Source organism: Plodia interpunctella, chromosome 17 (genome assembly GCF_027563975.2).
Source record: "Plodia interpunctella isolate USDA-ARS_2022_Savannah chromosome 17, ilPloInte3.2, whole genome shotgun sequence".
In the NCBI taxonomy this organism is placed as follows: Eukaryota; Metazoa; Arthropoda; class Insecta; order Lepidoptera; family Pyralidae; genus Plodia; species Plodia interpunctella.
Genome location: NC_071310.1, coordinates 8,197,822 through 8,225,784, shown reverse-complemented (window position 1 = coordinate 8,225,784; position 27,963 = coordinate 8,197,822). Strand labels below are relative to the sequence as shown.

The 27,963-nt window shown below is 36.2% G+C and overlaps 3 protein-coding genes across 13 annotated transcripts in view; 2 read left to right on the top strand and 1 right to left on the bottom strand.

Moving 5' to 3' along the window:
- Positions 1-679: 679 nt before the first annotated feature.
- SdhD (Succinate dehydrogenase, subunit D) lies at positions 680-5,265 on the bottom strand. 2 transcript variants are annotated; one of them, XM_053757397.2, is made up of 5 exons: positions 5,088-5,245; positions 4,600-4,736; positions 4,093-4,283; positions 3,225-3,445; positions 2,768-2,889 (listed from the first exon to the last, which is right to left on the bottom strand). In XM_053757397.2, the coding sequence occupies exons 1-4, from the start codon at positions 5,116-5,118 to the stop codon at positions 3,241-3,243; spliced, it is 564 nt and encodes a 187-aa protein (XP_053613372.1). In that variant the 5' UTR covers positions 5,119-5,245; the 3' UTR covers positions 2,768-2,889; positions 3,225-3,240. The 2 variants fall into 2 exon arrangements, with proteins under 2 accessions (XP_053613374.1, XP_053613372.1); XM_053757399.2 differs by lacking the exon at positions 3,225-3,445 and having other exon boundaries at positions 680-2,889; positions 5,088-5,265.
- Positions 5,266-6,059: 794 nt separating this feature from the next.
- On the top strand, positions 6,060-9,135 carry Rpt5 (Regulatory particle triple-A ATPase 5). The gene is made up of 5 exons (XM_053757849.2): positions 6,060-6,745; positions 7,282-7,477; positions 7,937-8,133; positions 8,401-8,531; positions 8,890-9,135. The coding sequence occupies exons 1-5, from the start codon at positions 6,191-6,193 to the stop codon at positions 9,095-9,097; spliced, it is 1,287 nt and encodes a 428-aa protein (XP_053613824.1). The 5' UTR covers positions 6,060-6,190; the 3' UTR covers positions 9,098-9,135.
- A 548-nt stretch (positions 9,136-9,683) lies between these two features.
- Positions 9,684-27,963, top strand: part of TTLL5 (Tubulin tyrosine ligase-like 5) — a 31,604-nt gene continuing 13,324 nt past the window's right edge. For 5 of the 10 annotated variants that reach the window (XM_053757861.2, XM_053757856.2, XM_053757858.2 and 2 more), the window contains exons 1-9: positions 9,684-9,860; positions 10,305-10,403; positions 23,943-24,535; positions 24,984-25,126; positions 25,596-25,825; positions 26,088-26,301; positions 26,781-27,037; positions 27,467-27,666; positions 27,816-27,888. In XM_053757861.2, the coding sequence (XP_053613836.1) occupies positions 10,309-10,403; positions 23,943-24,535; positions 24,984-25,126; positions 25,596-25,825; positions 26,088-26,301; positions 26,781-27,037; positions 27,467-27,666; positions 27,816-27,888 (1,805 nt within the window). In that variant the 5' untranslated portion in view covers positions 9,684-9,860; positions 10,305-10,308. Of the gene's footprint in view, positions 9,861-10,304; positions 10,404-13,073; positions 13,204-23,942; positions 24,536-24,983; positions 25,127-25,595; positions 25,826-26,087; positions 26,302-26,780; positions 27,038-27,466; positions 27,667-27,815; positions 27,889-27,963 lie in introns of those variants that run through there. The other 5 variants (XM_053757860.2, XM_053757857.2, XM_053757853.2 and 2 more) reach the window with 3 other exon arrangements.

The following is a 27,963-nucleotide window of genomic DNA, read 5'->3' as shown; positions in this document are numbered from 1 at the left end:
CACACTGAGAACTATACATTTTGCGTCAAGTACAGTCAACGTCATACCAACCTACCCGAACTCATTGCAAATTCGTCCTCATTACCGTGGCACACCGTTCAAAATTACATGACATGGTACTAATTTTGTGTCAAACCCGTTATATGTTACCATGTTTTTATTGAAATAAAAGTTTAATGTTTTATTAATTGTATCAGATATCGTTATTGTTTGTGTTATTGTCTTAAAATACTTTTTTGTTGTTCATTATAATAGTGTAGCTTACTTTTGATATGTAGTCTTCCATTGAATTTGTTTCATAAAACCAAAAAATATACTTAAAATAATGATTATGTACATACAGTATTTTAATGCAAGTTGAAATGATTTATTATAAATTTTATAAATATATAGATGTTATTATAATGTTCGTTTTTATTTGTAAGATAAAAGCTCGCGACTCCACTCGCGTGAATTACTAACTTAATTGTGATTGTAGCTACCGTCGGTAAAACTCTTGCATGTTATTACAATATCAAGGTTTTTTATGCTACCTAAGTAACTAATTATATCAACACATATGAATCAATTTTAAGATATCCCGATTAACCTTTCAATTCCCGATCTGACGCGATCCTATTGTTCAGTTGGTTTTATTATGTGCAATATCGAAGGATCTTAAATAGAAAATCAAACAATATTCCATCTAAATCATTTAATAAGTATTTCAATAAATTAATTTACAACATTAGATCCACTCAGCGTTGCTCACAGCACGTTTCGGAAAAACATTTCGCCGTAATACTTTATTGTAAAAAAAATCACGATTAAATTGTGCTAAATACACTCTTGTATTGTCTTCAATGGCAACGAGATTTTTGAAGATTTAAGGCCTGTTTCGCCGTTTGCTGATAAAGTGTCTGATAGTCTATTAACATGTGTTTCAAAAGTCTTAGGACTAACGACCAATTACTGCGGATTATACCAGTTAGTTTATCTGGAAGATAATTTATCATAAAGTGCTGAAACAGGCCTTAGATCTCTATGGAAACTAAAATTGCAGGTACAAAGCCAAATTATACAAACCAAAATGTAACGTGATATTTGTCAAAACCCAGTCCACGCTTGGTATATTATCTACAATTGTTACAAAATGGCACTAAATCTCTCTCTTTTTATGAATTTATTCTAAGAAGAAAGAAAAAAAAGTCCATCCAACATATGAGGTAATAAACAATATTGAATACAAGATACGCGCGAAACTCGTAATCCTTGAAAAATTGTTAAAATGGTAGAAAAAATTACAGCGCATGGGAAAATAAACATATTTTCTGTATATAAATACAATTAATTAGCATTACCCATGCATATTTTTAAGATCGTGTGTCGAAATAGAAAAATATTTACCAAAAACAACACAAAACTGTGCAAAATGTAAAATTTTTGCGTAAAATAAGAGAGATTATAACAATTACAGATAATACATTACGTAGCTGAAAAAAAATACTCGGGCAACATTAAGGAGCACATAGTCCCAAACGTTACAGCCTCTCTGAAATGTCAATTGCGACTGTTGACACTGACATTTGTCACGAAGCTTATCGCTATAGACTGCGTGTAGATCACCTAACTTGTGATAATTTACGGTTAATTTCAGAGCATTTATATATCTGTGCTATTCGTTTAGGCCACAAATACCAATAAAAATATCATAATCACCGCAGCGTATTATACACAATCGAATTTCCGTTCGAATATTTGTAGGCTTGCTTTTAAAGTGCCAGCAACATTTACTGTTCCGAAATATACATAAATACAGGAGATGATATTTCTTACACCATATTATTCCTATTTCTGTATGGTCCTCATCCAACTCTTTGTCCAATCTCAAACTTTACCAGAGACCAAGTATAGAACCAGTATCAACTTGTGTGGGTGTGAAAGGAGCACCGATATCACGTAAAGTAACGAGCCTTAATTTGTCCGTTAGGAAAAGGGCGACGCAATCGTTTCACCACCCGTCTGCCTCAGCCCCGCATATGCGAGAGATAAATGCGAGTCGTCTCTTTGTTTTTAAATAATTATCTTTAATGAGGAGAAAACAATAATATTGAACAAATAATTAGATCAGTTTGTTTATAAAAAGTAGAAAACGGATCTGACAATTTTTTTTTGTATTGAAATACCAAATTTAAAGGTCAAGATTGGTTGATTAACACCCAGTGTTGCCAACCAATAGGGCACAGCACCCGCATTTATTATTGTATTTATTTTTTATTATTAATACGAAACAGATTACAATCCAATATTTTATATGTACCAATCATTAGTTAGTACTGTTCTAAATTATAATCCAAAGGTGCCTAATTGCTTCCAAACAACAATTATATGTACTAGAGGACGCCGACATAAAATCTTCCACTCTTTATATACAGACTAAAAGCCACGCCCCATTGCTTAGTCGCGCTCCGTTGCAACGACGCACCACTTTGTAGCTCGTGCTCTTGTTTTCTATAGTTAACGTACATCGAAACTTCATTGTCTGTCAACGGACCACGGATTTAGTAAGTACGTTGTGCGGAGTACCTACTAATTCTATGCGACAGACGTCAAAATGACGGGAGTGCGACCACAGATTACATTTTTAAATATAGCGCGACTGAGTAATGGGCCATGGCTCTTCGTGGACCACCTAAGCTGTGTAAACAATAATTTTAGACCTGTTTCTGGGACTTGACAGACCACAGTTGCCTGACCGAGCCACCTATGCCGACGTCGTGGAAGATGACGTAGAACAGTCCGCCGAGTGTCGCGATGGAGATCAAGTAGACAAGGCCTATTGCAACTTTGGGGAGCACTGGACCTACCACTGAGGCTCGAACGTAGTCCACTGCGATAGCCTCTAGACCCCTGTGAAGAAGAGCCATGCTAATCTCACCTTGTCGTGTTTTAAATTGAAGTTGTGAAGCAATAATTGTGGGTCCGCGTATAGAATAACCTCTGTTTTTAGATTCGAGTGTGATCAGATACCAAGGCCATATGTCCCTAGTCGCCTCGTATAAGGATATGGCGTGGTCCTATTTTAGGGCGGAACAACACGCGAGACTAGTGAGAGTTTATGTAATGATAATTCCCGCTAATATATTGACAAGAATTGAACATACACTATTTCTACACCATATTATTCCTCCTAACTCAGTAAACTAGCACAAGTAAAAACTAACTACTGGAAATTTACAAATTACCTTTAAAATGTATGTTTTAACGACGTTTATCGGCTGGTTTTCTCATGTTCCTCCATATTTTCCAGAAAGATCTACACATGCCAATGTCGTTGAAGATCAAGTAGAACAAACCGCCAAGCATCAAGAATGTTATGCCATAATTAAAACCCATAGCCACTTTGGGTACCACTGGCCCGACAACAATTACTCGTGCATATTCCACAATCATAGCTTCTACGCCCCTAGGAGAGGGATAGGATAACACTAGTAACATCAGACATGGTTGGATCCGACCATCCTACAGAAAGGGATGCAGTTATACAAAAGAAAGAGAAGCGGGATTAAAATTGCTTCTTTTTTCTGTTAAATATGTGCAACACTTTCTGATCAGGGGGATCCAATCAAGTTAGAGCCTCTGTCACTAGTATGGGTATAAGGTTTGCAGCCCGAATGTTCAAAAGTAAACTAAAAATTGTGGTTGTTCAATTTGAAATGTTTTTAAACATCTCTTTTTGAAGTTACTTTTGAATTTTCAGACAGAGGTGGAGGTCAACAGCGGCGGGTTATAACCGCGGTGGGTCCTCCACCTAAAGTAGGTTAGGTAGTGGGTGGGTGGTTGAAATAGGAGAAATGGAATCTTATTTGGGATACTATATCTATGGGCACTATATGATCCTTTTTTGTCCTGGAAAACTCGTTGATTGTGTCAAGTTTCAGTTGTTCCTTCAAAGGAATAGTAGAGGGACAGAGATTTTACGACCAGCCTGCTTTGAATGCTGTAGTTGCCTATCAGCTGTGAGGGCTTTTTATCCACTCCATATCCTTCCATAGATGTCTTACTAAGCATTTATGCGTCCTATTATAGGTCAAAAGCAAAACACCTCCTTACCAAAAACTATGTGCAGTGATCAGTATGGCTAGCACCGAATCAAACAGCTTGTTAGGCAGCACCAGAGCAAGTGGAATGAGTGGTACCAAAATGGCTGCAGTTGCTTTCTCGACTACCCACAGCTTGGCATGGTCATGGGGCTTCTCATCATGTAACGCTGAACGGACCACTGATGTGCGAAAAGCTCGCACCTGAAAACACAAAAATGTTATGTTTACAGATAAAACCTATCTGTAGTTTATATGTCTAAATATCCAAAATTATTGCTGAATGTGTTTGAGGCAGACTGATATGCCAGTAAAGATTAATCTTCTTTGTAATGTTCTTCATTGATGAAGGTGACACCAGTACTGGTAAGCCTTGATGGAAGATGCTATAAGCTGCTTGTACAATGTCCTATCTTTGGCTAGAGTGGGAGCAGCAGTAACAGAGAACCCAGTAAAAAAAAGAATGTGTATACCCAAATAGCAGGAAGGTATTGTTTTGTGGTAAACAAATAATACTCACTGAATTTAAAATGGGTGTGGATTTCTTTGCATCAAGTGTGACAATATTTTTGAGAGGTACTATTGTGGGTGTGCTGGAGTGTGAGTGGGACTGCGTCGCGAGGCGCATGCACTGCTGCTGGAAGCGACTTGTGAAGGCTGGGAACAAAATAGTTTTACATATTATGTGGAACAAACTTTAAATAGTCATGGCAAATTGCGTCCACGTAATGAATGTTTGTGTTGTTAGTATATTTATTTAGCAAAATTACTTTTTAGAGAAAGGCATAACTTATCCTAAAAATATTAGAATTACAATCAGCTTCATACAAAACATAACCTAGTATCTATGTATGTATGATGAAAAAAGATATATGTTATGTTTCGATGTTTTTATAATAATATGCCCGTGGTTTTAATGCTATTAATCACCTTTCTAATGTTTTGTATAAATTTCGGAAACAACAAAGTTATGTAACAACAAATAACAATATGGTAATACGTATTTACCTGGACTACGCAGGAACATAGATAGTGCCATTTTTAAGAGTTTGAATTAAAATTAATTGAAAACCTGTAAATAAAGTAAATTAAATAGTTGAATTTACTAAAAATCGTTTTCGAAATTCGTAAATGTTGTAGGTTCCCTGACACTGACAACTTTACACTTTACCATAGAGAATAGAGTGTTTAGAAAAAAATATTTGTAATGTGCCATAGAGTATATAAATGTAGTATATATGTTTGCCATGATAGTTCGCACGACGACGGTGATTTATGCCCGGTTTAAATTATTCCAGTCCAGTACTGGATTGCTTACTGGAAAAATGTAAAGCCAATCCAGTGCCATTCCAATACAGACGAAGTACACACGTGTTGGTTGTTTTTGCGGACTTTTTTTTGCGAAGAAAAAGGATTTAACAATGGTGAAGAAGTTATCTGAAGACGAAACTGTAAAGTTTGTCATTATATACAGAGAAAATCCGTGTTTATGGGATATAACATCAGAACATTATAAAAACAAAGCTATGCGCCAAACTGCTTTGCAAAATCTGTTGGATGGAAAATCTGCATTGGTATGGAAATTGAAGGATTCACAGTGAGTGATCTCTTCTTGAAATCATTGTCACTATAGTGTTCACACTTCAATGGCTTCTAAATAACTGGAATAATGTAGACGTAACAGATCCAGTCCAGCACTGGACTGGACTAGATCACTGGTCTGGAATAATGTAAATCGGGCATTAGTGTCAATTTTTTATTTAAATTACTTAGTATTTATTATTTTAGTTTTAATTTTTAATTTTAACTTAAATAGAGTATAACCTTCTTTACATGTTCGCTATACACTTTGTCAACAGTTTTGGGGCCACAAGGAAAAACAAGCACTTAGTAAAAAAAAATGAAAGTTGGTATTCTCATTTTGGATTCATAGTAGAATTTAAAACAGCAGGATAGTAGAAAAGTAAACCTGTTCATGGCAACATTGCTGAAGAATGACATGACAAAACACTTTCATAAATTTGGTTTTGTTGGGTTTGTTTAGAAATAAAATTCTGTGAAGAATATAAATTACACATTGACTAAATAAAGGCTGTTCCACTAAAAATATCATGGCTACGACCCTTGAAGATAAATCAATCTGGGAGGATGGCGAGGAGGCGCTTAGTGAGGAAGTCCTCCGGATGCCAACAGATGAGATAATCAGCCGTACGAGGCTCCTAGACAATGAAATAAAAATAATGAAAAGCGAAGTGATGAGGATTTCTCATGAACTGCAAGCCCAGAACGAAAAAATCAAAGAGAACACAGAAAAAATCAAAGTAAATAAGACACTGCCATACCTTGTCTCGAATGTTATTGAATTATTGGATGTAGATCCTCAAGAGGAGGAGGAAGACGGTGCGGTGGTCGACCTTGACTCGCAGAGGAAGGGTAAATGTGCAGTGATTAAAACCTCTACTCGTCAGACATATTTCTTACCTGTTATTGGGTTGGTTGATGCCGATAAATTAAAACCTGGAGACTTGGTGGGCGTCAATAAGGATTCTTATCTGATTTTGGAGACGCTGCCGGCAGAGTACGATGCAAGGGTGAAAGCTATGGAGGTGGATGAACGGCCCACTGAGCAGTACTCTGATATTGGAGGATTGGATAAGCAGATTCAGGTACACCATAGATTACAAACTGTTTATTGACCCGGCCATAAGTAAAAACAAATGTCCATCTTTGCTAAATCTGAATCATAGAATTAGTAGGTACTCCGGTTGTATGAAGTACTAAGTAAGAATAGCTTGAGTAACAGTTTCTTCTTTATTTACAAGTTTATGTACCTATGCAAAAATATGACAGGATTTTTTTGATAAATCCAAACTAATATTATAAAAGTGAAAATAAGTTTGTTTGTTACCTTTTCATGCTTTAACTACACAATAGTATTGAAATTTTGCATACATTAGTTACGAATATAGTGAAGGATCTATGTCCTTCCCCATATTCCTAACTACTTAATACTTTAAAAAGTATTATTCTGATGGGAAATTAATGTGGGCAAACTTGACCATGGCTTGCCCACTTCTAGTACATCTATAAAATCTAATTTGGTTTCTTACAGAGGCTCTGGAATCTCTGAAAGTATCAGTTAGATTGGATAATTATTGTACGTGCAACAATGTAATTTTTATTCATCTATTTAACTTTTCAGGAACTCATCGAAGCAGTAGTGCTGCCGATGACACACAAAGAGAAGTTTGTGAACCTCGGCATCCACCCACCCAAGGGAGTCCTTCTGTATGGCCCTCCTGGCACCGGGAAGACCCTGCTGGCCAGGGCATGCGCCGCACAGACCAAGTCAACTTTCCTCAAGTTGGCTGGCCCTCAACTAGTCCAGATGTTTATTGGTTAGCAATCTTGCTACAAAAAATCCCATTTTTCCCAAGTTTTTCTAAACTTAAAAATGTAATAGTGTAAGTTAGCAGAACCTTTTTATATAGTTTTTTTTATTTGAATTACTTATTTCAAACAAAAATGTAGCTTATGTTCCAGCCAGACACAGCTGAGTTCTGCTAAGTTTGAGCTCTGAAGAAAGTTCTGCTAAATCCACTATTATACCTAACAATAATCACACACAGGTATCATATTTTTCTGTGAAAATTGCTACTATTTTCCTTACTATACTGACTAGACTAATATAACTTTAATTGTTGTCAGTGTTACATTCTATATCCTTTGCAATGTAAAAAGTCCTGCAGACACAGTGCTACTTTTAAGTTAATTACTAACTATTGGCCATCAGCAGCTTAAATTTAGCTTAGACTTGGTAAAAACTGCATCACCACAATAACTAAATTTTATTTCAGGTGATGGTGCAAAATTGGTCCGTGACGCCTTCGCCCTCGCCAAAGAGAAGGCACCAGCCATAATCTTCATTGATGAGTTGGACGCCATAGGTACCAAGCGTTTTGACTCTGAAAAGGCCGGAGACAGGGAAGTACAGCGAACCATGTTGGAGCTCCTCAATCAACTCGATGGATTTAGTTCTACTGCTGATATTAAGGTACGAAAGACAGTGGTGCCAGCATGAGATTTTGCGCCACTGTAATCTTATTGTTGCCATCGACATTTGGTTGATAGGGTTGCATTATCTATCTAATGACTAGTTCCATATTTTTTTGTGATTATCGACTAAGATGTCGACTGTAGTTTGAAAATGGAGAAGTTTAGTCATACTTGTGAATAGAAAAAAGGCACTTGTGTGCGACAGTATTTTAATTATTATGCCTATTTCTCATATCAGTTTTAATCAAATTATTTTCAATTCCAGGTCATAGCAGCCACTAACCGTGTAGATATCCTGGACCCCGCGCTGCTGCGCTCCGGTCGTCTGGACAGGAAGATCGAGTTCCCGCACCCCAACGAAGAAGCCAGGGCTAGGATCATGCAGATCCATTCCAGGTGCGAGTTTATTACGAGTTCACTGTTGTCAATGAAAACTGGTCACTCACATGTTATTATCGACGAAAAATTAAAATGCTTCAGTCTAAATAGTCTTAAAGAAGAGCTTTTTTCAAAACATCTGTAATTCATAGTTAAAACACTTTACAATGACAAATTGTGACGAAACTTCTTTAGCTTAAAGTGTGCTTTATCTTTTTTAGGAATAACGGTTAAGAAGTTAACTATTGTATGCAACTTCGTCCCCTTCTTTGTTTTGAAAAAAAAAATATATGATTCTTTATTAAACTTTCCGCTCAACAAACTTCACCACAGTTTTTGTATGTAAAAATTATTATAATAAAACAATGTTTCTTAGAAAAATGAACGTGAGCCCCGATGTGAACTTCGAAGAATTATCTCGATCGACTGACGATTTCAACGGCGCGCAGTGCAAGGCGGTGTGCGTGGAGGCCGGCATGATCGCGCTGCGGCGCTCCGCCACCGCCGTCACGCACGAGGACTTCATGGACGCCATCTTGGAGGTCCAGGCCAAGAAGAAGGCCAACCTCAGCTATTATGCTTAGTTTGTATATTGTAAGGCCAATAAAATTCTGATTATGTTGCCGTGGCTTTTATTCAAATGTAATCTGCTGCTCTTTTTTTATAAACCCTGAGTTTTACTTTATGCAGTGCACAATTTAGTGTTTAAGATTATCTTACGAAAATACACCTACGTATTCGCATGGCAGCAATGTTTATACGTTTTTACAAGGACGAGCTGAACGACAAACGTAGTTATTTCTCTTCTGTTGACTGTAACAGCGTTAACGCTAAGGACTGTTGAAAAATCATTGATACACAATTTTGAAACTTTTGTGCAATAGAATCTATTCCGTGAAAAAATCTCTCCGTCAGTTTACAGCAGAATCTGAATATTTTTCGGGATAAACAATATTCTACCCCAGGCACACACACCTATAATTTTTATGCTAGAATTTCAAAGAGAATTGGATCAGTACAAAGATTTATAATGGTTTTGAATAGAAATATATCCGCTTTTATAAACTCATCTAAGTATAATATCATTTCATTTAAATCGGAATAACATTTTTTATTCAGAATCGATAAAATTATTTTATCACATCACTATGAATTCAACGCGCGTGCGTGTGCTAAATTTGAAACATCGGATTTCGGAATGGATCTGTCAAAATTCCAGTGAATCTTGCAAATAAATTAGAAATAAGCCAAAAATAAAAATACTAGATTTATTAGAAATGTGAAATTATTAGTATCAAGGAAATCTACATTCGCAAATCATCTGCGAAATAAAACCGGTCTTAAGTCGTAAGTACCTAACCTAATCAAAATAATGTAGTGAGTGACATTGAAAATAAATAAATTGTGTATATTGCCGCATAATGATATCGATTTATTGATGCTAACTTGATATTAACTATGAAGTTAACTATGAATGCGGTGTTAATGTTTTTAGCTTAGCGCTTCGATGTTCTATCGCTTTGTGATGAAGAAAGAACTATTGAATATTTTCCGCATACATTTGATTGGCTACTTCTGGTACTATCTCGCCTTTTTTACAAAATATCAATTAAAAATACACTAAGATTAATTACATTTAACTCTGTTAACATTATTGAATGATAATAAATATCTATTACTTTAGATTACCACTTCTCTCTGTATAATTGAGTTAAAATCAAAGTTATTAATTTCTTCAAAAGTTAATAACTTCAAGTTACCTAGTAAAGTTATTTTCTATGTCCCGCTAAGAACGATGGACCCGGAAGAAGGCTGTGAGCTTCAGCATAAGACACCGTCCGATATACCTAGAGTACACAATTACAGCAACCTCAACCGTCCTCACACCAGGTTCTCCGAATAGTCCACAAGTTTCCTAATCATTTGTTCTCATCACCTGCTATTTGGAAACCAGAACACTACAATTTTGCATCATCATTTTCCTTGCCTTGATTAACATTATTTTTGTTTCAAAAACTTTTACCTTTTTGATGTATAGGTATGTGTATGTTTAATCTATCAAAAAGTTTAATGGTATGTGTTGGCTATGGTAAGTCTATCATTAAGATGCAAATGCATGCTATGGATGGATAAATCTCATTTAAAATTAAAATTGCCTATAATGTTTTATATTAGCAAATTTAGTTTTCTATTATATACTTAGGTCTATAAGAAAATTTAAAAAAAATTTATGTAATGCATTGTAACTATGTAATTGTGGTATTTTAATTTTAAATGTAGAAGATAGTTTCGGCTTCCAAAATACCATTACATTATTTCCATTATGTACCATGCAGATGGAATAAAACTAACTCACACATAAACTTTGCTGTTAGGCTTCTTTTCCTTCTTTATTACAATACTAGTTGTTTACCTGCAGCTTCGCCTGTGTAAAAAGAAAAAACTGTTTATTCTCAATTTTCTTTTCAGTTTTTTATTTATTTAAATAACTGGCTTTACAATAGGATATTCATAAGATTCCTATTAGAATTTTTAACTGTGTAAATCTATGCTAGTGTAAAACATAATAATTTATAAATAACAATAATGCACTATATATCCTTATGTTCCCTGTTCAGTTTACGACGGGAAATCGCAATGTCTGTTCGTGTGCATAAACGGTTTACTACCAGTATATTCCCAGTTCCCAGAAAGTCGGGCACGAACCCAACAAGAAGATGGGTTTGCGCCGGACTCTTTGGGAAGAAAATAAGAAAATACTGAGCGTAAAGCCATTTTTGTCCGTGCGTTCTATATTCGGGAGCTCAGTAATAGCGGAACAGGGTGTGGATGTGTGTGTCATGGTGTACCAGCTAAAGGTGCATTTACACCGAACCAGCGAATGCTCATTTTATTCGCGAACGTAACGAAATTATTTTGTGTAACCAGATATAAAGCGTGGCGTTTGGTTATGCTCTGAAATTGGCCCACTCCATATCCTCCCGTGGTTTGTCGTACGACATTAGCCTAGGCAGATAGGCAACAATAGTATTTCCAATTACCAACTAACCAAACCGGCCGCCAGGCAGACAAAGAATATTCTAATTCTTTGAAGAATGCTAGTAGCACATTAATTAAATGTAAACGCTGCCTTACAAATTGTGTCGCATAATTTATTATTAATTAGGGTATAAACGTAATAAATATTATATTCGCTAGGGTATAAAGATAATTTACACCTTAACCTTCCTCAGGAATCACCCTATCTATTGGTGAAAATCTGTGTAGTAGTTTTTGAGTTTATTGCGAACAGAGTCTGCAGAGGCCTTTATAATATGTAAGGATTATTCGAAATTGCGCAGTGGAAACCGCATTTTCCCATGGCATGTCCAAAGATTATTATTTAAATAAACAGCAGTGATTTCATTTATTGATTCCCTTAGCTGAGCTCAGTGTCCCATTATTATACGTTTAGCTAAAAAGGACACGGTTGAGTTACTGTGCGTTACTCATTCGTTGAATTGATCGCAGCCACGACACAATGCTCATGCGAGAGACCAGTGTGCACAGGTTGATTGAATGTGCAGTGTAAAGGAGCTGGCATAATGTTATTGCAATAGATTAACGATTTGTAGATAACTGGAAAGTAAATAAAATGTTCAAATCACATCATCTTCTAAGGACATAAATCAACGAGATCTAATAACGCGTGTAAAAATAATCCCAATACACTATTGGTTTACAGCTCCTATTTTTTATATTAAATCATATTTTATACGGCCGCTAATGAATTCTAAACGCGTTATATTTGAAAAGATCAATTCCACTTCCGATGACGTCGCAATGGCGACAGATATCAAACAAATACGTGTCTACGCAACTTTATTGGAAATTCGCCTCTATTCCTAGTGCATAGAGGTTCATTAATAGTCCGTAATAAATCATGAACCTGTTGAAATTTTGAAAATATCAATCTCGCTTCTATGACGTCGCAATGACGACAGGTGTCAAAACAAATACATTGTACGCAAATTTTGCTTTAACTTTATACCCAGTGTTCAGTGGACTATGTATGCAGGTTAATTAAAGTCTGACTGTTCATAAGCCCATTTTGCACATTCGGTCGACGTTGCGCAGTCCATCGACGTAACTTTTTTTTGAGAGCTGCCCTTACCTTGAAGTTGACACCAAAAAAAAAACTTAGATAGTGGGTTTTGCCAATTCGTTTTTCACCTCCAACAAAATTTAAACTTTCTATAAATTAAATTAGGGGGAATTTAATTTATAGAAAGTTTAAACCCAATTAGAACATGTTTTGTACCGTTCTGTCCATGTGATATACATGTTTTCAATAGAAAATATCAGAAAGCAAAAGATTTGAGAAATATAGACGTACTAAAAATACGGGTCACGTGATCGGAACTATAGTCGAAATTTCCGTAGATATTTTTGAGCGACTCTTATTTTAATAAGGTACTATAATATTTTGATTCGTCGATTGGCCGCAAATGCCGCAATGTTTTCCTAATGTGTGAAACTAAAGACTAGTTTTTTTGCGCTGGTTTACCACACCGTGGATCAGTGGGCAAGCCCCGTGGCCCAGTCACCTTCGGTCAGCGCCGTCACTCAGCCGTGCTGTTTGTTTGTTTACCAAGCCGTGTCTCGTAATGTGATAGTGACAGCTGCTTCGCGATATGGGAATTTATAATGCGTGAGTACAGACGATTTTTAATACAAATCGCGTCTGTTTTGTATATCCTATTATATCCCTACACTGAAATTAATTTGATGCAATTTTCACTATCATTGAAGTACTTTATTTCAGGCAATACTTATAAAGCATTTAAATGGTGCTAATTAGAATTAACGGTTGTCTACAACGTCGTCTATGCTGTCTTGGAAAAGAACAAGCATTTTTCGGCTTAAAAGTACAATTTAGGTTGTATTGATAGTCTGCTATTAGAGAATTTAATATTTTCTGATATTTTGTGAATCTCATATTATGCGAATAAAAGAATAATAAATCTCTAGACAATATGTCATGCTATCAAAAACCACGTTGTTTTCAGCGACGCGGACCCGATAAAAATCCAGAATTTCTATGTAGTTGTTAAATAAAATCTCATAGACGCGAACTCTTCGAGGGAGTACACACATGCATGATGTAAATAGGTTACCGTCTATGGATATCAAGAGGAATGTAATTTATAACAATAGTTGAATGCCCATTGTTTGTTTCGGATGGCATTCTATAGCAGTGAAAACCGTGTAAATTGTTTATTTATATCGATAAATTACAAACGAAACACGTTAACTACGGCTCTTCTAAACGACCCCGAATTAATAATTTCAATATTTATTTATTCATAAAACACATATACGTTTAAAATGTGCTGGAGATTTTTGAGACGGTAACACGCCGCGCGTGTTATTGGTAATTGGTATAACGCGCCACTCGTGTTTTGCCGCTGTCAACGTGACGATGCACAAACTCCAATACTAACTCCAACTAATTCCTGTCTGAAGTGAAGGAATAGGGTCATGAAAGATATCTATAACACCTATCAGTTTTCCAGATCTTCATCATAAAATGTCAAGGGAAACAGCCCCTAATTCAAAATAGCGTTTGTTCCTTACTCCTATGTGCCCTAACATTCCCCGAGTGCCTTGCACGCCCCATTCCCTAAGGAAAGAAACTGTAGGGCGCGTACAAATTGGATGATTTATACGGCCAGCTATTGTGATATATTTGTTTTTCGTAGAAATATTGTTGCTATTTTACTAAAGTACGTGCCTACATGAAACTGAAACTATGATAGAAATAGTATTTTCTTCATCAAACCTATATATGAACATACGTGGTATCTATGTATAGATAGATCTTTAAAATTATATAGAGGTACCAAAAACCATTTTTTTTCTTGGTTTGCAAATAGGCACTTGCTTGCAAATCGTTCATATTACTGAAACACGGTTTTTATAAACTTTGTAGAATGTTAAAAACGGCGTCTTTTTTAGAAAAAATATACTTTCACAGTTTTCATTGATATGTGTTCATCATCAGACATGATGTGGGATACATGAGGACCCTTGTAAATTTATTTATAATTAGCGACTATAGAAATAAAAAAATTATGAATGTTGAGGAACGAACGTTTTTCGCGTACGAATAACGTGTTTCCACGGAAATTATTTGATTTACTAATAACAACTTAATAATAAGGAAACAATTAGTTTTTTCAATTATAAAATTGTTACTGAACACTAAAAAATGGTCAAGTTCAAGCGAATTTGATTCGCGTACCGAGGCGAATTTTGCATTTTTACTCACATGGTTTTCAGTCTTTTATCAAGCCCTTGCCCTTACTTTCTGCCAGACATGATGATCGGTCTACAGGATAGGTCCCTATAGGTTAGGATTCCCTCGTGATATAGCAAAGTAACAACATCGCGCAAAGTTATTTCACAGATAAAAAAAAACGTACCTAAGTAGGTATTTGAAATAACAACTTGATAACCTCTACGTATTCTAGAGAAAAAAGACTATAAGGGCGTAAGGGTTCCATTTCAGGAGTTATAATAAATTGATTCGTAATTGTTACGTTACGGAATAATAAATACGGAAGATTCGGGTTGTTCGTTTGAAGGTCGTTGAATCCTTATCTATAATAAATAATATCCTTATCTATAAAAAATAATCTTGACGACCTCGGTGGCGCAGTGGTAAGGTTCTAGCCACTGAACCGAGAGGTCCCGGGTTCGATCCCTGGTCGGGTCATGATGGAAAATGATCTTTTTCTGATTGGCCCGGGTCTTGGATGTTTATCTATATATGTATTTATTATAAAATATAGTATCGTTGAGTTAGTATCCCATAACACAAGTCTCGAACTTACTTTGGGGCTAGCTCAATCTGTGTGATTTGTCCTAATATATTTATTTATTAATACTGAAGGCTAGAGCTTAATCTATGACTGCATAGACTTATTTCTTTATGCCAATGAACTAAATGCTGCTTGCGGCTCTCTGATCGGAACGCACGTGCGTCACACAAAATTCATATATCTACGGTTATCTTAATCCTAATATTATAAATGCGAAAGTGTGTTATCTCTTCACGCTTAAGAAACAATAATGGTAAGCCGATCTGGCATGATAGGGACCAACACTGTTCAAATGAGTTTCTTTCGGCATTTCTTCTCAGCAGTGGTCGTTCCGAAATGCCAGTAGTTTCTAGCTTGTGAGAAATAACTATAAATTTAAAGATTGACGAGAAAAAGTGCCTGTGAAGGTCTAATTTCTGAATAAATGATATGAATTTGAATTTGAATTCGCTATATCCAACTAATCTTCTTGAAATGTAGTTTGAAGTATGGAGAGGACATAGAGGGTACCTTCCATCCGGAAAAATAACTGTTACCGTGGTAAATTTTCGCGGGCGACGCCGCGTGCTTAAGTAGTAGGATTGAGTTTGTCACGTAAACATGCAAAGTCAAAGCATAAATGCAAAAATTAATACATTCACAGGCATTTTTTCACGTCATCTTCAGTTAAATAATATTTGCAAGAAAAATTACGAGCTAGTTATGCCGGCTACACACTATCGATACCGACGCGAATGCACGGACATTGCGTATTTTGTACGAGAGATTTTATTTACCGCAAGGAAAAAACAGCAATGTACGTCGAAATTACAATATCCATTCTCTAGTGGCTGTAACGTGTCTGTTATACCATAATGCTATACTTCCACTTTCACGTTACGTGCTGTTGTGATGCAGTAACGTTATCTGAGTTAATCCGTTTAGCACCTGCCAGTTAGTGTAACTACTGGCTGTCGTGTTTTATGGGGGTTTTGGTAAGTCATTGAAGCGGTAGTCTAGTTTAATGTGATCGAAAGGTTCGAATTCTACTCGATTGGGACCCGATTCTCATGCAATCGAATTCTCTTCATTATTCGATGGTTTTGAGCAAATTTGCAAACAAAAAAGTTCGATCGATCGTTGCGTTCGTTCACACCACAATGTGCCACATGAGTTTGTATACCAATCTGACTCATGCATTGTATTTTTCATAGACCACCACTGGATCTTTGAGCGCAAGCACTGGTGGACAGATTTCGATGATGATTCATGGATTGGCTAATGTCTAAAAGTTGATTTGTTGAGATCATTAGTATCTGCCTTCTGAAATGTTTATTTTACACCGAACTACCGCTTACACTTCAACTTTCATTACAACTCAAAAGCAACTCGAAAGCAACGCTGTTGAATTTTTCATGTTTTAATTATATCAATCGAAGTTAATATGAAATTTATGAAGTTATCGATGTAAATTATTGAGTTGTAGCCGCTGACGCCATTAATTGGAAAGCTGGAATGTTTTCAATTATTCAATGTATTGACGTATACTGAACATTGAACCAATGGAGCTGAATTTTTTTCGCTTTCTCTCTCTCATCTCCGCGTATTTCTGGTTTCGTTCGGGGCTGTGAAGCCGCAAAGCCTGGGTCTGCGTAAAAAATAAAATCGATAGAAAGAAAGAAAACATTTATTTGCCAAAAACATGAGTACAAATATACAAATTAATGTCAAAATAGAATTAAACCTACATGTTTTACCGAATATAGCTATGCAAATATAAACAAATAAAGAGGAGCATGCTGTCCACTAAAAAAAAAGAATTATAATGTAGTATACATTATAATTCTTTAAACTAACACTAAATTCTATCCGAGTCTATCATTAAAGAAATCATTTAAAGTATAATAACATTTATCAGTTAATAAACACTTGAGGTGCTTTTTAAATAGATCTAATCGATTGATCTATAATGTCGTTAGTCAGAAATCGTGTAAAAAGAAGAATCACCTACTGATGTTTACGTTCGCAAAAGAAGCAGTAAATAATTGTCGGAAATGAGGCGGTGACCCATATTGCAGAGAGCACAACTCGTGAACAAATCACAGCTTGTATTTACCATAACTTGCAATCGTCGGCTCGCCTGCACGGCATTATGGGGTGTCGTCAGTGTGATAGACTTGGCGGAAATACTTCTAGCTGTTGTTACAATTGATATGCAACATACGGTAATTTCTAACAACGCAGAATTTCTTTAAACCTTGCCTTCTCTTTCTATATTCATCATTATTTTTTAAGTGCTAGATGGTTACCCACGGCTGAGGTGAACTGAGGAAAACTGGTTGAGGTAGATAACGCGTGAAGAATTAACCAAGAAACTTACTTTCGCATTTATAATATTAGTTGACAAATGGGTGGCTTTATGCACCTATAGTTGCTTTAACTTAGTTCCATTGGTGTAGCTGTAAAAGTAGATAAAGGATATTTGTTGAGTTTATGCGTCTTCGTCTACGCCAATGTCAATTCTTATAGCCGCTATTGATTCTTTTGCACTTCATCAATATTAACAACTAGCCTCTCTGTCCTATCCCTCCGCCCTTCGACACGTGCTCGTAAAACCAATCGATAGGTCTCACAACACGTTGCTACGGATACTCTCCTGTTGGTAATATCGTATGGAACAATTACATTTCGGCTGTGGGTGCTACGGGACACGCGGTCGCCATTCCACGGTCGGGTGAGACTTTCGAAATTTGAATTTTGATTTTTCTTTTTGTTTTAGTATTTGTGCCAGTTTTTTTTTTGTTGCCTGTTCTGGGATTTCTCGACTTTAGATTTAGAGTCTCTTCTTTGTATGTTTTAAATTCAGATAGTTTTATGATGTATGATATGCGCGGAAGTAGGTTTTGTTTGTAAACTATCTTATGGTCATGGTCCTGCATTTGCTTTACTTATATTTTCTTAAAGATTTAGCTTGGAATATTTTTCTCGTAATGCAGTTTGTTGTGGTCTATTTGCTATATTCGGTGAGCTGGTCTATAAGTGTTACCATTTATGATATTATCTAGCTTTACGACCAACGTTTGACGTTTGCAAATGGACCCTTTGAAGTCCAGCCAACGTATAGGGTGTTTTAATTAAGGCCAATAATAAAATCATATAGTTACTGAAACTGGAGCAAGGCATAACGAAATATCTACCTTAAGGAAGGAAGTAGCAGCATTGGGGGTGAAACATATTATTCATTTATTGATAAAAGTAAACAATCCCGCGTTCTCGAGTTGACAGATGGATCAGCAGCGTTTTTAATTTGACATTTTTGGATCCCTGATCGACGTAATTTATACCACTACTAGCTATGCCCGTAGCTCCACTCGAGGTAGTCTTATGTTAAACTTCAGGACATTACCTATGTATCCATTGCGTGCATGACAGACATATTTATTGAATTAAACTCGTAAAAAGTTCAATTACCCTTATGAATACTTGTTACTCACTATGATTTCGTGTGAACAAATCGTAACGCTACATAGATTTAGAATTCTGACGTCACTCAATGACTTGATCACTTGATGTTGTTGGAAAATTGATTCACAACATCTTTCGAATTAGAGATTACATAGATTCATCATTGTGCTTCACGCTATACACATGTATTAGCTGCGTCCCGGGGCTTCGCTCCCGTGGGAATATCGGCATAAAAAGTACTTACCTAATATCACTAAATAATGTTATAGTTGCCTACCGGTGAAATTGTTTTAGCAATCGCTTGAGTAGTTCATCGATCCATTAACAAATTTACAAATACTTTCCTCTTGATAATATTAGAGCATTTAAAAGCTTTAGGAGCCTAGACCACCATTTGTCTGAGTTTATGGCTTACATAGCCATAAACTCAGACGAATGGTGGTTCTTTTCCTCTTTGACTTCGTGTTTAATATTAGAGTAATTTAGATGTAGAAGTATGATTATGTAGAAGTATGATGAAATTAGACTGACAGATAGGAATATATTTGGAATATTGACTCGATATCGAACCTCATTAGCATAGAGATACTATTACACCACTATCGGTAATATTAGGTCGGAATGGACGATTAACATGTACCTTGATATTTTATGTGAATCGGTTGCTATTCATTCATACAAATAATTTTCTGTCTGCTTGAACGTCAAGTTAGCTTCGTGAAAGAATGTTCGTAGTATCGAGTGAAGAATAGTTATTCTTCAGAAGACATACATAGTATCACGCCTATTTTGGTAGACATTATCCTTACAAATTCCTCTGCCGCGTCTGTCTGTCTACGATAAACATATTCTAATACTCACCCAAATACGTTATTACCAAAAGATAGTATGGTACCTGAGAATAGGTTAAGTATATAATTATGTTTTTACCCAAGCAAAGTAAGAACGGGCAGCTAGTTACAAATATAATAACTATAGCGCAAGCACTCATGGATATTTCGGGATAAAGTGTCCGTTTATTTTATTCATATACTAAATTTCATGAAAATCCTTTCAGTAATTGAGGAGTGATTCAGTAACAACTTGCAGCACCCCACGGTGTTGCTCACGTAATTATTTAAAAAAAAATACAATTTTTTATGTACAGTAGCGCCATCTACTTTATAAAGCGTCATTGCTATCAGACTTTTTGACCAAATATTACGTGAATCGCCTATGCTTTAATCCGAGATGTCAGCCTTTGTCAGTGTTTCATAAGAATTGGCCGTATTCACAAACTTGCGCCTTTATAATATAAGTGGGATGTAAATTCGATCAGATAGATTAAGTTACATGTGACTATCTAATATTGTGTTAAATTCATCGGTTATCGTACTTAACCGAATGATGTCATAATTTTTTGCAAGTACCTAAATAGATGTATGCCGTGCGTGACAACCTTTCGTTTCGCGTCGACGAGAATAATAAAGGGCTTGACTAAACGTTTCTTTTTTCATAGCTTTTTCGACGGCATGAAATGAAAACTACTTACATACACACTTATATTATAAATGCGAAAGTCTGTCTGTCTGTTCCGCTTTAGCGGTTAAACCGCTAAAAAATCGGTATTTTTATTAAATTTGGTATGCATGCAGTTTAGAAGCGCCGTTGAAACATTGGCTACTTTTTTTTTTCAAAAATCAACTCAAAAATGACAGTAATGACGGGTGAAAGTTTTCTTCACTTAATTCGCTTCACACAAAAATATTGGTCCTAGATATTTAGTAATTAGGTGGTTCTCAGAGCGTTTCTAATTAGGCCGTTTGAAATTGGATAACTGGCAGCACACGGTGGAGGTCGAACGTCCTTTTGGCTTCTTTTGATATACTACCTAATATAAAAAAATATCTCGGTGGAATCGATTACTTGAGAGAGAATTATAAAATCGCTTATTTTATAAGAATCATTTTAAAAAGTCGAATAAGCAATAATTTACAATTATACATTAGATATACAGACATACTACTTATCATAATGCCTATTATAACACTTTCGTCACCTCACAATCGCCGGATCCATTTTTTTAACAGCTAAAAATGGTCACCAGCGACGTTGTGCATGTGAAATTCTAATTGCGCAACCCGCCCACATTATGTGGGTTTAATGAACCACGAACCAGGACTAGGAGGTTTTAATCAACCTACGTGCACCAAATTAATTGAGTTTTTTGGGAAAATATTGAGTAATAGATTGATTTTCTTTATAACAAAAAAAAAACTAATCATTACCATTATTGCATGTATGTACAGTCAAAACCCTAAATACAATGCATACTCGCCACTATTTTACCGCGACATGCGGCATGAAGTACGGCGAATAACTTGACATGCGGTTGACTGTACATACGGCTGACGGGTATGTACAGTCAACAGCACATCAACCTACCCAAATTCATTGCAAACTCGCCGCTATTACCGCACCGCCGCCATAGAGGTTTAAGCAGGGTACCAACTTGATGTGCTGTTGTAAAGTACCCTGTGTTATATGTAGGTATAGGTATTCTACATAAATAAATAAATAAATAATATTTATATTGACATTGAACAATTTTTTTTGTAAATTTATTACTGAGCAAGTAAACAGGCATACGGCCGACCTGATGGGAAGTGGTCACCGCTATTATGGACGCTGCAATGTCACACGCGCGTTGCAGACCTTGAACAAATCTATTCACGCCCTTCTTGAAGCACTCCATGTTGAATTAAATTCAACAACCCATTATAAAGTTTTCTTGTCCTCGAAAATCTACACGTACCTCAATTACGTAACTGTAGTAACATACAAATTACTGCAATCATATCTGACAAAAAGTTTTCGCATTTTCACGCTTCAATACATCTTGCCAGCTGACTATTACACCGTGACCATATCTTTCCCATTATATTCACGTTGCTTTTAAAAACTTTTTAATGATGTGCATATATCAGTTATGTTACCCTAAGTTAAATAAATATCGATTTGATTTGAATCATTAAAGTTAATTTATCGTGCATGTAAGTTATTTTTGAAATCTGTAAATTTGTTAAAACAAACTGGGACTTGTTTGTGAAAGCTAAAGACATTTATACTAGAAATACAAGAAACCCGGATGAAAATAGTGTTACCGATAGTACCAAGAACAGCATCTTACCACAAAAGCTGCTACGCCATGTGTGGTAAATTATTCAATGCGCTTCCGAACAATATTAAAACACTTCCGATAAAAAAGTTCGTGAAAACACTGCAGTTGTGGCTCAAAGAAAAATGTCTCTATTCTGTCGATGAGTATCCGCACTGGAGGCAACAGTAATGTCTCGATAAAGTTTTTGGTATAATCAAATCTCAATGGGTATTATATACATTTTAATTTTATTTTATTTGTTTTTTAGATATTATTATTATTGACATCGTTATTATTGACACTTTAATTTTAAATTGATTTTATTTTATTTTATTTGAGGTATTCTTGATATCGTTATTATATTATTATTTTTTTTGTATTATTGACAATTTTATTAATTGACAGTTAAATATTTGTACGCCTATAAGGCAGAATGCATGTTCTACCTATATCATGACCACCTGATTGTAATTCTGTATTCTGACAAATAAATGATTTGATTTGATTAATATGTGTATGCTATACATTGCAAAACATAGCCCTGTAACCACTAATGTAACCTCTGTATTTGTAACTGTTTGACATAAATTATTGAATATTTAATTAATAAAATTAGATATCTTTTAGGTATGTTATACAAAGTGATATAAAACGGACTTACTTATTTCTCCTTTCGTAATCACTGGTTAGGCCAATTTTTTTTTATTACGTAGTAAGTGAACAAAGAAGCAATACACAAATTGAATATTAAATGCATATTTAGACAATAGAAAAATATCAATGCTATTTGAGAATTCTGAAAACGTATCCATATCAGACACTTGGCCGTATCACGATGTGAGTAACCTTATTACAGTTCTGTGTAATAGAAGGACATATAGCCTACCGTAATCGCGGTCGCAATGACATAAGGCATACACATGGCGCCGGTCCCGGCCTTACATGGCCATGTTCTATTAACTGATCGTTGAGCATACGTTGACCAACACATGGTTTTATACGCATTGCAAGGTTTTCTATACTCGTGCCATTAATTTTATTAACCATTAGGCTTAGCCATCGATGCATTTAGCACAAATTCTTCGCTTAATTTGTTTTGCTCGTTGATGAGTATCTAAAAAACCGAATTCAGATTAGGGATGTGATTTGTCATTCGATTGTGCATTATTAATCTGTAATGAAGTTACATTTTTTTTTTAATATTTCAAAATAGTACCATATTTCTTAAATAATTTCGTGAGAAAATTCGAGGTTGTTTAAAAGTTTTAACAACTAATTTCATACTGCGTGTGCGCAATCTATTTTGAATTGCAGTAGTCCTGAAATGTTGTTTACTTGTGAATGTTTTCATTTAGGTTTCACTATTTCTTTGTCAGCTATATTCAAAACGCCGTAATTATCTTTTGAAAATGTATTGTAATTAATGCATATTTTTTTTGTGCTTGTTGTTTATCGTTCTACATCCTATTGCATCTGTCAGAATAGCTTGCTACTCATATAGGTAGTTACCACATAGCAGGCATCCAGATACAACTACACATAGAACACATTCCAATTTTTCTTTCTTTGGATTTGTTGTTAACCCACCTGCTTACGGGTTAAAGGCACACTAACACCGCACCGCTCCCACTCGGCTAGATTACGTTCATTGAAAAGTGAGCTCTAAAGTGTTCTCTTTAGACTTAATTTGCAAATTAGCGAACTGCTCGCTGTCTTGCCAATGTAAAGTATGTTTTACAGATAATACTTTAAAGCACATTTTCCATGAACGTTATCTTGCCGAGTGGGAGCGGTGCGGTAGAAGTACCTGTATACCTTAACACTCTCGCGAACGCTCGTCGATATGAAATTTAATTGTACCTAATTCGCTATTTGCGTTCGTGCGTCCGCGAAAGTGTAACAAGCGCTTCGATTACAAATAAACAACTTTATTTACTATTCAACCGCCGAATTATCAAAACTAAAGCCCACATCCGTTTCCAGTCCACATGTATCATCAGAAAACCCGAATCCGTCTACATCGGGCCTCCAGACAGTCGCGCCAAACAGAGACAGCATGAGAAAAAATGAAGACGAATGTAAGGATAAAGAAAATGAAGGCGCCATATCTGACTGGGTGTCGGGTGGGCCCATTGGCTCTAAAGCTGCTGTTCTGGTCTTCCGATCATGTGTCCTAGCCTCTAGGACTCCTTCAATGGAGTCTACGACGAAAACTATAGGAAATAATACGGGTACAACTATATTGTTGAACAAAGCCAAGAATATGGCGAAGCGGTTAGTGGCGGAGCCTCATTCTTTCAGCGTTAGACCAAAGACTATTATGCATGATGTGATGGAAACTTTCGGGACCGGCAACAAGTTTTCGACCCAAGCGTACGTGGTGAGACACGTTAGTAACGATGAAATGGCAGAGACAGAGGTTGTTGAAGAACAGGGACATGAGCCTGCGCAACATAAAAGGGACATAGAAGACGTACTCAATGATCTTAGCAAGATTACTTTGAAGAAACATCTGAATATTGAAAACACTACAGCGAATATCAAACCACCTGAGGAACCGCCACCCCCGCCTAAAGGTGAGTTATTAATACAAGCTGCGCCCATGTGGCTTCGCTTGACAAATGTATCATATACGCCATTCCGGGTTATATTTTATCAAGCATTCGTTTCGTGAAGATTTCAATGTCTTGTATAGACGTCGTAGCTATTGTAGTTCTTCGTGAGCAGCAGCGATCCTTTTCCATAAAACAATATATATCTATCTATCTCTATTACAACATTATATGTCTGGTAAGGGTAGAATATTTTTATGGACATGGAATTTCATCTAAATTGTCTAGTAAATTTTACGAGATTGTACTAAACATTCGCATATGTGGTCGTCCAAATCAAAAGGAACCTTATGGCGGCTGGCACTTAGGTATTTATTGCCGTTGTTCCAATACAAAACAACGGCAATAAAGACCTTAAGTGCTTAGCTTTAGTTTTTAAGTCTATTTTTTCAAACAACAAGCACTGTTCTAGACCAGAAAGAAGAGAAGAAAGCTAAAAAGAGTAAAAGCAAGAATAAGAAGAAGAACAACAGCAATAATAGACCGTCGTCGCCGATGACCCTTGACAGTGATGATTCAGAACATTTGCTGGTGAAGGAAGTCGACAGTGTCAAGGTTTCATTCCGTATTTTTAATCATAGACTATCTTTTTTACAAGCTTTTATTTATATATACATGCACACGTTTAGTTTGGATGATTGATATAAAAAGCTTGACCCGATGGACACATATAGAGGAGCCGTTCCTCTGCGGACGTGGAAACTATTCGACGAGTTACTGCACGAACATTATTTTTGTGTCACACATTGAAAACAATAAGATCTGTCAGACAATAATAATAGCTTGCGTCAAAAATGTCATTTTTGTAAAAAAAAAACTTATTTTGGTGTTCACTGGCCGGTGCTGGCGCGGGACGGATACGGTGCTCTTATGTTGGAACCTTGGACGTGAAGACTCATTTTGAGTTATTGAGCATCTATAATATAGTAATTAGGATTTTGCCCGCGTCTTTTCTTCGAATTGCTGTGCCGTTACAAAGCATTTTATCAAAAATATACGACTTCTCCGAATGTAGAGTTGACAGTATGTTTACCAGGTGTTGGACAGTTCTCACATGCCCGCGCGCCTCCTCAAGGTCACATACAAACTGGTTAACACTGAAACGAAGTTGTTACACCGGCTGCTCCAAGCACACGGCCTCCAGGAGGCCTGCCCGGACTCCAAAGACTTCAACTTGCTGTGGTCGGGACTCCACCCCAAGCCGGACGTGTTGAGGTCACTGGCGCCCTACCAAAGGGTCAACCATTTTCCAAGGTACTTTTTATTTTGACGAGATTTGTATTTGATATGTGTAGTTCGATGGTTTTGTTATGCTGCTCGCAAATAATAATTTACAATATGTTTTAGTTAACATTTTCGTAACAATTTGCTAGAAGACAAAGGTTATGTAACATTTTGTGACATCCTGCGTGGGAAGCACTTTTAAAACAAAAATACAGCAATTAGAAATATGAATTAAAATCATTCATTTACGTAACTATTAACATCCACAATACAAGAGTAAATTCATCAACAGATCATACGAGTTAACTCGAAAGGACAAACTATTCAAGAACATAGAGAAAATGCAATATTTCCGCGGCCTAAAGCACTTTGACTTCGTTCCCACGACGTTCCTGATGCCAGCTGAATATAAAGAGCTATGCTCCACTCATTACCGCACAAAGGGCCCGTGGATTGTAAAGCCAGCTGCTTCGAGTCGAGGGCGCGGAATTTATATCGTCAACACGGTAAGTAACATATGTTTTCTGCGTTCCGTATTAAGTAGACATTTATGTCAAGCATATTCATCAGACCGGCTCTACGAATAATTTCCGAAGTTTCTTTGGTCCTGACTACATCAATTCTGTTCTTGAAAAAATATGATTAGCTAAAATAATATTATTTTTTCATAAAATGTATCGATTCATCGACTAAGTACATTAATTTCCCATCCCTATTGCAATACTCAAAATTTGACAATAAGAATATTACTGCGATGGAATGACACCAGAGCGCAGCACTAAAATAATTATTTTGACATTGATGATGGCAAGTCTTTCAAAGCATAACGTTAACGACATTTACTTGTTCTCCATGGTAACAAGTGGTATGGATATGGTCTTATCATCGGCGCCAACCGTAATATTCCGTATTCCAATTGGTCGAAATTAGTATAGTTTGAACTATACTAATTGATACTATGCTAAATGAATAAACTTTTTTTCAGCCCGAACAAATACCCAAAGGCGAGAATGTGGTAGTGGCAAAGTACATAGATAAACCTTTACTCATTGGCGGCCACAAATGTGATCTTCGACTATACGTGTGCATGACATCTATAGACCCTCTCCTCATTTACCTGTACGAGGAGGGACTCGTGAGGTTTGCCACGGTGAAATACGACAAGACGAATAAGAACTTATGGAACCCGTGCATGCACCTGTGTAACTACAGCATCAACAAATACCACACAGATTATATCAAGTTAGTTGACTTATTACTTGCTATTTTATACTTGGCGTTCTCAATTTTTTATCTCACTTTGGTTTCTAAGTCTGGTTCGCATTTTGATTAGTGCTAGTGCAGGTGTTAAGTACATAATCATTACACACTAATCAGATGCTATCCAGCTAATGATTAGTGATAGTCCAAGTATTTCTACTTAACAAAATGGACACTCGCTCTAATCAAAATGCGAACCGAGCTTTAAATGTATATAGTCAACAACAACACACGAAGCTATCCAAAATCATCGCAAATTCGACACTATTGCTATTCCATAAAGTTTTATGTAAGGTAAAATGTGGTGCGGTTGACGGTACATGTCGCAGCCATATTAAAAATTTGCCGTTTTACGATATAAGGAACTTTTGTAAAACTGCTGCGGCTTACATATTACGTTTTACATAACAGGTGTGACGACCCTAACGCGGGTAACATCGGTCACAAGTGGACACTGTCAGCGTTACTCCGTCACCTTCGCAAGCAAGGCCGCAACACTACCGCGCTGATGGCCGCCATTGAAGATCTCGTGGTGAAGTCCATTCTGTCCTCAGCTCAGACAATCACGGCCGCCGCTAGGGTATTCGTACCAAACTTCTTCAACTGCTTCGGTTAGTTTATAGCTTTTTTAGTTTTTAATAGGTCACTCGTATCAGAAGAATGGTCACAAATTTCATGTTGTCAATTTTACCGCTGATATGATTTTAGTTTGTTTGATCCTTGTGATATCAATTTGATAATTAGCAACCTTTGTTGACAGAATTATTCGGCTATGATATTTTAATAGACGAGATGTTGAAACCATGGTTGCTGGAAATCAATTTGTCACCAAGGTAAGTTCTTATCTACATTATAATTTAAATTACCGTTTCAAGTTACTTTTATTTGCTATTTTTGACGTTTAATAA

Excerpts from the sequence above, each read along its gene's own strand:
- SdhD (XM_053757397.2), bottom strand. The coding sequence starts at position 5,118 with ATGGCACTATCTATGTTCCTGCGTAGTCCAG. Across the intron at positions 4,737-5,087 it reads TATGTTCCTGCGTAGTCCAG|CCTTCACAAGTCGCTTCCAG; the intron begins GTAAATACGTAT and ends TTTTGTTCCCAG. Across the intron at positions 4,284-4,599 it reads CCACACCCATTTTAAATTCA|GTGCGAGCTTTTCGCACATC; the intron begins GTGAGTATTATT and ends TTGTGTTTTCAG.
- Rpt5 (XM_053757849.2), top strand. The coding sequence starts at position 6,191 with ATGGCTACGACCCTTGAAGATAAATCAATCTGGGAGGATGGCGAGGAG. Across the intron at positions 6,746-7,281 it reads GATTGGATAAGCAGATTCAG|GAACTCATCGAAGCAGTAGT; the intron begins GTACACCATAGA and ends TTAACTTTTCAG. Across the intron at positions 8,134-8,400 it reads GTTCTACTGCTGATATTAAG|GTCATAGCAGCCACTAACCG; the intron begins GTACGAAAGACA and ends TTTCAATTCCAG.